The following is a 10,353-nucleotide window of genomic DNA, read 5'->3' as shown; positions in this document are numbered from 1 at the left end:
TAAAAAATTTTTTAAAAAAATTTTGGGTTTTTTTTTAAAAAAAAAAAAAAAAAAAAAAAAAAAAAATTGGTAAATCACTTACTTGCCGGCGATCCCGTTCGGTGTAATCTTCTCGATGAAGATCCCCAGTTCACCCTTCTCCTCACAACTTAGCCGCACTAGACTAAAGCCAAGACTGCTCGATGCATCGGGTTTGATAAGTTCTACTACAATAACGTCACGGCCACATGAGGCTGCGGCTATAACGCGTTGAAATTCCGCGGCATAAGATGGCGTGGTAATGGCTTGGTAACAGGGAGTGTCCAGGTTTAGACTCTGGAAAAAGAATTTGAGTTATTTCATTTGGTTTTATTGATCACAGGATCTACCGTTCAATTGAACAACCAACCAAAAAATTGTTCACAAATATTGAAAATGAAATGATAAAGGGATACCTAGTGTGGCAACTGGCATCAGCCACTCGCTCTGGAATCTATTAAGTTTAGTAATGTATTAAGTAGGTACCTAAGTAAGTAAGAATGACAAGAAAATCAAAGTTCACATAAGTACAAATGAGGAACCAAACAAAATCAAAAGTCACAAGACCTACTTTGCAAATTCGGTGGGATAAAAGTGGTTCAAATTATCTCACATGAATGTTTACTAAGCCTGGTCGGTAGAGAATGTAGAGATCTAAAAAAAAAAAAGTTTCATACATATTATGTACCTAATTTTTTCCAAGATTTTATGTATTTTGCCTCACTGTATATCACAAGAAAACCATCAATAATGTCTGCTGAAAACCTTCAAGGTCCCACCCATAATGGCCATGAAGCAACACCACATTTCAACTCACCTGAGAACTAAGATGTTCCGACGAGCTATCATTGAGCTGAATATTGGGCACCTGCTGATCTGGCTCATTAGGACTTTGAGCCCGAGGACTCTCATAGTCTGTGTGGAACAGCAACTCTTCTGTTGTGGACACACTCAGCTCCCCAGGATAAAATCCGCCCCGGGCGGGAATCGAACCCGCGTCCTAGCGCTTACAAGGCAGACGCACTACCAACTAAGCTAACTAGGCTGGCAAACAATCCTTTAATTTAATTCTTTAGAGTGATAGAAAGTTGTACTCACCTCCAAATGTAGAGACGAGGGTCTCTTAGCTCCCGTACTAGATGTACTAGACGTGGAGAGCACTCCAGCAGGTTTCCCATTCATTTCTTCCTCTCCTCCTGATCCGCCATCCACCTGAGGGGACAAAAAATGTACGAGAAACAACGTGAGTCATTAATTTGTGAGTAAGCTTCATCTACTAAAGTACCTAAATATTAGGTACTAAATGTACTAGACGTGGAGAGCACTCCAGCAGGTTTCCCACTCACTTCTTCCTCTCCTTCTGATCCGCCATCCACCTGAGGTGACAAGAAATGTACGAGAAACAACGTGAATCATCTATGGATGAGCATTCTCCAACAAGGTAACTAGTCTAGTTAGCCTGCAGCTCCTAAGCCTTGTAATCGCTAGGTCGCAGGTTCGATTCGCACATGGGGCGGACTTTATCCTAAAAAAGTAAGATTCATTTCCTGATTTGTAATTCACATTTACATTGCACAGAGAAAATGTTATTTATAGATTGATAAGGGAGAACACAACTATCTTTGAAGAAAATATTTTTGAAGACACAAGTTAGAATTAGGAACAAAAAACTAAAATTTGAAGGTTGTCTTTACATTAGTCATTTAAATTGATTTCTAGGGTTAGGGGAAAAAAATTGTTTCCAAACCCAACAAATTTTCCATATCATCTCACAAAAAAAGTCATTGACTCGTTGTTCTTTCTTTCTTCCTTCCTTCATTTTTTTTTTTTTTTTAATCACCACCTGGGCTTTTCCCTCAGACTGGGTGAGATTAATTTGAGGAGATGGTTAGGTACCCTGATCAGGTCTACCTGATAATGTGTGTGCTCATCAGGTATCAGGTAGACCTGACAGGGGTGATAGTGAGTGGCTGGCCTTAGCTTTCACCAAATGGATGGTGAAATCTTTGTATTGAGAAGACCTCAGTTGATAAAAAGCAAGCTAAAACCCCTGTAGCTCTTAATTAGAATGATGAACACTATGAACATTTGACAGAACCAAAATCCACTTACCTGTAGAGTTCCTATGCTTCCAAAAATTGGATTCTCAAAGATTCCAATCAAATACTTCAAGTCAGCTTTCATTTCATTTCGTATTTTCATGTCCTGAGCTGTATCCGCCACATCCTTGACTTCCTCGAGAATACCCAGAGCACCCGAGATGTCAATGCTCAATGGCATCTTTGAAGATCAGAAATCTGAGGGTGGGAAAGAGAATTTTTATTTTGTTGATGAGTAGGTATGTTTTTTTTTTTTAGGTAATTATTTGAAATCCAAGACAAGAAAAAGAATGCTTCTTTTTGTGTTTAACATAACCTTATAATAACACTGGTCATGGCTCGAATTGTGAAAGCTTATTTGAGTGTTAAACCTACCCCTATAATAACACTGGTCTCTGCTTATTTGTATCATCTCCTTTCTGAATCAATTTTTCATTGACACTTCTGAACAAAAACTGTATTCTCCCTTCAACAAGATTATGACTTGGTGGCATCATTTTGTTATCAGTGGTAATTATTCCAATGCCATGACAATATAAAGCTCCTTTTTTAAACCTACCCCTATAATAACCCTGGTCTCTACACATTTGTGACAGCTCCTTTCTGAATCAATTTTCCATTGACACTTCTGAACAAAAACTGTATTCTCCCTTCAACAAGATTATGACTTGGTACCATCATTTTGTTATCAGTGGTAATTATTCAAATGCCATGACAATATGAAGCTCCTTTTTGTGCATAACCTAACCACATAAAAACACTGGTCACTGCTCATTTGTGACGGCTCCTTTTGGTAGCAAAGTTCCATTGATGTGACTTCTGAATAACAAATACCCTGATTAGTTCACCCTGCTTTACTTTAGGTGTCACAACTCACAACTTACCTCTCAGGTCCTGGGAATTACTGTTGAACTGAAGGGTTGGTGATCTTCCACTGTACTCAAAAACGTACATTCAAATGGATGGGGCTACCTAAGTGCAGTAGGTAACAGTCCTCCGAGAAACCAAATCTCCACCGATAAAGATTTGAAAAGAGAAACTTTACAACACTTCTGTTCACTGTATAGGACTGCTGGACAAAGGTGAAGTTCCTAGTCCAACTGAACACGGTAAAACGAAAATTAAGAACTAACACTTCAAACTTATGGGGAAATTTTGGAAAAACACTTTTCCAAGTTTTCCAGTTTCCACCAACTTCCGTCTTCCAACTTTTATTTTTTATTTTTTTTTTGCCCACTGCCCAAATAAATGGATTTTGAGTTCTGCGCATGCGCGGCAAAATTCCTCAGTACAGTGTTGCCAGATTGAGTTGCTCTGCTCGGTACAGTGTTGCGAAGTTGAATGGATTATATTATGCTCGCTTTATTTTAATTTACTAATTTTGAAACAGCCAATTTTTTGGAATGAAGATTCCTGTAATATTAAAAACTTTATAGGAAAGAGGAAACCAACAAAAATATCTCAAGATCTACATTTTTTTTTTTTTTATTTTTTAATAGGTTTTAAAAACAAGGATCTTAAATAAAACAAATTTAAAAATGAATAGAACAGACTAGAATAAAGTAAAAGGAACAATAAACAAATACCTATTTATCGTAGAAGACATGAGAGAAAAGATAAAATAAACAGTAATAATAAAATGAAGAAAATAAATAGGTAACTAAAAAATAAATAAATAACAAGTTTTCCTTCCATTAAAAAAAAAAAAAAAAAATCTAAGGATTTTTAAAGGTTACAAAAAGGGTAATAAGATCTAGGTTGTTGGTGTATATGTAGATAAATAGATTCCTAGAGGTTATAAATGAAAAATAAATACAATTGATATATAAACTTATAAATAAAAATAAATACAAAGGTCTAGAAATGCTAAATAAAAATCCTTTTGTCCTCCCCCTAAACTTTGTCAATATTTTTGTTAGTATTTTTGCCACACTAGCTTCGATTTTAGGAGGTTCCTTTTAAATAAAAAATTGACACCAAAAATAGGATGTTGACTCAGCTTCGTCTTCACTTTGAAACTGATATTCTACTTCATCCTCTCCTTCTTCCATGTCTCTTTCATTACAATCATTCATTCATATCTTCAACTAATCTTTCATTCTTTCCATCTTCATCAGATACTCTTTCTAATTTTTCTTCTACTACTACACAATTCTCCTTTATTTGATTCCAGTTCTTTGTTCACCTTGCTTACTCTTACTTTTGTTTTTATTCCCTTCTGGACTATCTCAATATGTTTTTCTTCTACATCTTTGTCATCTTCAAACTGGTATTTAACTTCTTCCTCTCCTCCTTCTTCTTCTTCTATGTTTCTTTGAGTACATTCATTCATAACTTCAACTAATTTTTCATCAGCTACTCTTTCTACATATTTGATCTTCTACTTCTACACCTTATTCTTCGTTATTTTTATCATTTTTCTACTATTCCAGTTCTTTTGTTCACTTCCCTTACTTTTGCTTTTTGTTCTCTTTTGAATTATCTTGATGTATTTTTCTGTTTTCTTCAACAATTTCGTCATCTTTGTTCAGATAATCTAATTTATTCTCTGCTTCCTCTACGTTTTTATCATCTCCTTCATCCATATCTTCAACTAATCTCTCATTCTTTCTATCTTCATCAGCTACTCTTTCTACATCTGTTTTTTCTTCTACTTTTTCACAATTCTTCTTTATAAAACATTTGATTCCTGTTCTTAGTTTGCCTCTTCATCAGTACATCTGTTTTTTCTTCTACTTTTTCACAATTCTTCTTTATAAAACATTTGATTCCTGTTCTTAGTTTGCCTTTTTTTGAAGCGACAAGAAATTCAGCTAGCGTCATTCAAAAACATAAAGTGGGTCCCTGTTAGCAGTTAAGTCTCAGTACAACCATTGTAAATATTATAGGTCTGTGTATTTCTAAAAATTGAGGCATATGCGATTGATCGAGGAATAATAATCTTCTTCTACTTCATATTCTTCCGATTGTTCTTCATCTGAGCTGGCCTCTTTGCCATTTGCTTTCGTGTTTCGATCCATGGGAGTGTCTTTGGTTTTGTTGTCGCTTCGTTCTACTTCATATTCTTCCGATTGTTCTTCATCTGAGCTGGCCTCTTTGCCATTTGCTTTCGTGTTTCGATCCATGGGAGTGTCTTTGATTTGGTTGTCGCCTCTCGGGAGTCTGTCGTTGCTGCTTCTATCGTTCTTCCCACTTCTATCATTGTTGCTAACTGTGTTGATATTTCTTCTTTGAGCATTTTGTCTGTGTTCATCTTCTTCATCTTCCAGTTCTTCGTCGGAAGATTCTTCTTGTTTATGAGCATGATTGGTGGGAAAGTGTTTAGACTGAGCTCGCTCAGTGCCTCTACTGTTACCACTGGTTGTTTCCTGTGAACAGAGACCAAAATGGGTTTTAGAGCCACTGCTGTTTATAGTACGTTTTTTTGACGTTTTAACTCGACCGTTTTGCATTCAGTTTGGATATTTGTTGTTTGTTTGAATATTTATTCCGCTATAACTCGCGATTGCTTGCTTCCATTTTGATGAAATTTGATACACTTCTGATTCGTATCAATGCACGTCGATAATTGAAATTTGGGGTTCCTACACTAAAGGGGGCCCATTTTGGCCCTGGCCATCCAGATCCTCCAGTACATATAGTATGAGTCATGATCATAAACCCCTGACCCTAATTCTAGGTGAATCTTTTGTTTCGTTTAAAAGGTTCAAAATAAACATTTTTTTTTAAGAGGTTTGACAGAGGGAACTATAACTGCTATGGTCTTATCGTCCCGAAATCGAAGATAGAAGGAAGACAGGATAGGAGAAAGCCAGCCGTTCCGAGAACGAACATTATCCCATCAGGATAAAATCCGCCCCGGGCGGGAATCGAACCCGCGTCCTAGCGCTGACAAGGCAGACGCACTACCAACTAAGCTAACTAGGCTGGCAAACCCCTTAAAAAAATGTACATGTACGAAGAAGTAACTACTTGAATAAGTGCAGAAAGTAAAAATGGAATGAAAATATCTAAATTTGAAAATAGGTATAAGTACCTAAGCTGATACCTATTGAAAAATAGTGATAACAAAATGCGTAGATAGGTAGGTACCTATTCGATCTATTTGAGCCCCTAACCCTAACCCAAATCCCTATGGTAATAAGCTCACAGCGCGTCGTGCGATATTGGTAGATGACGTCATCACGGGAGTACAGTGTTGTCGCTAGGTATGATATCGGCGTGCTTGAGACTCTCATGTTCCGAGAGCTGTATCTCACGATCTAGTGAACGCATTTTCTTCGTTTTAGTCTCAATATTTTTTTAAATTTTTATAGTTTTTTCTGAGATAATAAAAAAAAAATCATGAGAATCACCAATTGAAAAGGAATAAAATACTATAACGACTTACCCGAAGACCTCAAAACACTAGAAATTAAACATCTAAAAACAAAGTTAAAAGAAAAACTACAAACATTAGCACCATATAGCTTCGCGGAGCTAGACGGAATGTGGACGGAGGAAGAATCGGAGCGGATGAGCAAAACCTCATAAACTTGATCTCACTCTAATGAATATCTTACTCTTCCTTTTCGTACCATGCACCACTGCTCTGATTCTCTCCTCACTACCACTACTATTCTCTCCCATTTTAGGATGGACTCTCTCTAGGGATGAGCTTTTCTTTTCTCTTTTTTTTTCCATTTTTTCCTATTGCATTCTTCTGCTATCAATATGTACCTTTATATTTTATAACAAAATGACTAGGGCCATGTAGACTATGTTTATCGTCAAGCCCTGTACAAATACAATTACAATTACAATTACAATTGATTGGAAAAGCTGTAAAGCGTATAATTTAAAGATTTAAACAGTGCAGCTTTGCAAGGTTCGACAGTAAAGAGTATCAAAAGTCAAAAAAGTCAAAAGTTTTGTCTTATTAGAAAAAAAAAGGTTAGACCAAAAGTAAAATGGTTAGGTGTTTCACTCGATCGAAATACGAAAATAACAAAAGTAGGTACCTACTTGGAAAAAGAAGAAGAAGAAGAAAAAAAGAGGTAGTAAAAATACACACAACAGATAATACAGGTTAGTCACTTCCATCTTCCATGGTTAAATTTCGAGTTTAGCTTTTTTCCAAATAAAACAAGAGTGTTAAAAATTAACAGAAGAGTAAAAGACACAATAATTATTATTCACAAAACAGGCGGCGGTGAACGGCGTCAGAATAAAAGGCACAGATGCTCACTTTCTTACTTGATCTTCATTGGACCCACTCGGAATCAGCGACAGCGTAACGCGACTAGACAAGATCACCGAATCGTTATCACTTTCCCCGTCCTCAGTCTCCGTCTCCGTTAATTCATCCGCGACCAAGATCTGGCTCGCCTCGGGCAAAACCCCGTCTAGGATAATCTTGTGGGGTTCAGCCGGTGTGGAGCTCTCATCACCGGTGAAATTTCCAGGCGTCGCGGGCCGCGAAGTCACCGGGCCAGAGGCGCTCTGCTCCGTCAAATTTCCAGGAGTCGCTGGCCGCGCGGAGTGGGCCGGAAACGCGGTTGTCGGGGGCGACCACTTCTGCCCGCCTACCAAGCTTTCCGTTCGCTCCATGCCGATCACTTGCACGGCACTAGCGTCGATTTCTTCCGTCGGGTCACGTGAGTCTCCAATCGGGGCCGGTCGGGAAGCCTCGTGAGACTTCGTCTTTCCGAGACTCTCTAGACTCTCTTTCAAGGTCGAACTGTCCGAGGTATCCTCGGAATCAATTGTCTGTTGTCGGCCAGGTTCGTGGGCGAATTCTTTTCCATCGATTGCTTCGCTGCTGTGACCGTTAAGTTCGGTTTTTCGCTCGGCTCCAATCGTTTCTTTCCGGGATATTTCGTGTTCAAGAGGTTCGATAATTGTTTTGTTCAGTTCTTCGCTGATTTTTTCGATGTTTTCTTTGATGAGCTCTTCAGGGGATTTCGCTAGTTCTTGAGATTTGTTCGCGAGTTGGATTGGTTCATGGATTTCTTTGACAAGTTCTTCTTCTAGTTTATCTTTGCTTCCAAGAATTTTATCTTCTTCTTCTTCTTCAATACTCGCTAGTTCTTGAGATTTGTTCGCGAGTTGGATTGGTTCATGGATTTCTTTGACAAGTTCTTCTTCTAGTTTATCTTTGCTTCCAAGTATTTTACCTTCTTCTTCAACGCTTCTTGTTTGCTCTTCCTTTTCCTGCTCGATTTTGGCGAATAGTTGTCTTTCTTCTTCTTTCGCGTCTTCTAACTCTTGTTTTTTGCGGTCCTCTTCCATTCTTCTTTGTTCTCGCAATTCGTTGAGTCTTTCCACTTCTTGCTCGGCTTCGATTCTTCTTTTCTCTTCTTTTTGTCTTTCCAATTCCTTTTGGCGTTCTTCTTCACGTCTTTTCTGTTCTTGTTCTTGAGCCAATCTTTCCAATTCCTTTCTTTGCCTCTCTTCTTCAATTCTTTTTTGTTCTTCTAATTCTTTCTGTCTTTGTAGTTCCTTTTGTCGTTCTTCCTCTTCAATTCTTTTTAGTTCTTCACGTCTTTTTTGTTCTTGTTCTTCGGCCAATCGTTCCAATTCCTTTCTTTGCCTCTCTTCTTCTTCAATCCTCTTTTGTTCCTCAATTCTTTTCTTGTTCGCGAGTTGGATTGGTTCATGGATTTCTTTGACAAGTTCTTCTTCTAGTTTATCTTTGCTTCCAAGAATTTTATCTTCTTCTTCAACACTTTTTGTTTTCTCTTCCTTTTCCTGCTCAATTTTGGCGAATAGTTGTCTTTCGTCCTCTTTTTCGCGTTGTTCTTCAAGGATCTTGTCTTCTGCCTCCTTCTTTTTGCGGTCCTCTTCCATTCTTCTTTGTTCTCGCAATTCGTTGAGTCTTTCCACTTCTTGCTCGGCTTCGATTCTTCTTTCCTCTTCTTTTTGTCTTTCCAATTCCTTTTGGCGTTCTTCTTCACGTCTTTTCTGTTCTTGTTCTTCGGCCAATCGTTCCAATTCCTTTCTTTGCCTCTCTTCTTCTTCAATTCTCTTTAGTTCTTCTAATTCTTTCTGTCTTTGCAATTCTTTTTGTCGTTCTTCCTCTTCAATTCTTTTTAGTTCTTCACGTCTTTTTTGTTCTTCGGCCAATCGTTCCAATTCCTTTCTCTGCCTCTCTTCTTCTTCAATCCTTTTTTGTTCCTCAATTCTTTTCCGTTCTTCTTCTTCCAATCTCTTTCTTTCTTCCTCTTTCAATCTCTCCACCTCCTTCAGCCGCTGTTCTTCCACTCTCCTCTCTTCCTCCATTTTCAACGCCAGTTCCAATTCTTTCTCCCGCTCTTCTTGGAGTTCTTCAATTCTTTTTTGTTCTTCTAATTCTTTCTGTCTTTGCAATTCTTTTTGTCGTTCTTCCTCTTCAATTCTTTTTAGTTCTTCAATTCTTTTGCGCTCTTGTTCTTCGGCCAATCGTTCCAATTCCTTTCTTTGCCTCTCTTCTTCATCAATCCTTTTTTGTTCAATTCTTTTCAGTTCTTCTTCTTCCAATCTCTTTCTTTCTTCCTCTTTCAATCTCTCCACCTCCTTTAGCCGCTGTTCTTCCACTCTCTTCTCTTCCTCCATTTTCAACGCCAGTTCCAATTCTTTCTCCCGCTCTTCTTGGATCTTCTTCTGTCTCTTCGCTTCTTCCAGTGCTTTCTGACGATCCAGAACTTCTTGCACATCCCCGTAGTCGTTAACTTCCACTTCAAGTATGGAATTTTGTCTAGAGTCTAGGGAAGAAGTATTTACCTGCGGCGCCACCTGCGGCGCCACCTGGGCCTCGGGTTTGGTGACGTTATCCGACTGCACGCCATCCTGGAATGAAGAAAGAAAGGAGTTACTACCATGTGGACGTAAGGCGTTTACAGGAGTTAGGATTACCTTTGTTTTATTGATGAAGAAACCATTTCGGGGTTGGTGACGTTATCCGACTGCACGCCATCCTGGAATGAAGAAAGAAAGGAGTTACTACCATGTGGACGTAAGGCGTTTACAGAAGTTAGTATTACCTTTGTTTTATTGATGAAGAAACCATTATTCGATGGTGTAGTGGTCAAGGCGCTCGCCTGGTAAACAGGAGGGCGTGGGTTCAATCCCAGCCGAGGTATGGAATTTTATCCTCAAAATAATTTGAGAATTTGACCACAATAATAGTAGTAGCCTACTGCTGGAGTAAAGGGACTTTTCAGTCCTATGCGAGCAGTATAAATAAGCACTATTATTATTATTATTATTATTATTATTA

At 38.2% G+C, this 10,353-nt stretch overlaps 1 protein-coding gene and 2 long non-coding RNA genes across 3 annotated transcripts in view; all 3 read right to left on the bottom strand.

Annotated features, from left to right (window-relative positions):
* LOC103519399 (trichohyalin-like) overlaps positions 1-10,353 on the bottom strand; it is a 19,934-nt gene that overhangs the window by 3,437 nt on the left and 6,144 nt on the right. Inside the window, exons 3-7 of the mRNA XM_026830920.1 lie at positions 9,520-9,923; positions 9,061-9,210; positions 7,353-8,646; positions 1,365-1,394; positions 1,117-1,230 (exon numbers count right to left, since the gene is read on the bottom strand). Of these exons, the coding sequence (XP_026686721.1) occupies positions 1,117-1,230; positions 1,365-1,394; positions 7,353-8,646; positions 9,061-9,210; positions 9,520-9,923 (1,992 nt within the window). The remainder of the gene's footprint in view (positions 1-1,116; positions 1,231-1,364; positions 1,395-7,352; positions 8,647-9,060; positions 9,211-9,519; positions 9,924-10,353) is intronic.
* Positions 86-983, bottom strand: LOC113471622. The gene is made up of 2 exons (XR_003394251.1): positions 836-983; positions 86-315 (listed from the first exon to the last, which is right to left on the bottom strand). It is a non-coding gene; the product is annotated as an uncharacterized LOC113471622 (long non-coding RNA).
* Positions 2,130-3,344, bottom strand: LOC113471623. The gene is made up of 2 exons (XR_003394252.1): positions 3,002-3,344; positions 2,130-2,315 (listed from the first exon to the last, which is right to left on the bottom strand). It is a non-coding gene; the product is annotated as an uncharacterized LOC113471623 (long non-coding RNA).

Source organism: Diaphorina citri, unplaced genomic scaffold (assembly GCF_000475195.1).
Source record: "Diaphorina citri unplaced genomic scaffold, Diaci psyllid genome assembly version 1.1 scaffold2707, whole genome shotgun sequence".
Classification (NCBI taxonomy): Eukaryota; Metazoa; Arthropoda; class Insecta; order Hemiptera; family Psyllidae; genus Diaphorina; species Diaphorina citri.
Note: the sequence above shows the minus strand (reverse complement) of the source record. Positions and strands in the feature narration are given on the sequence as shown.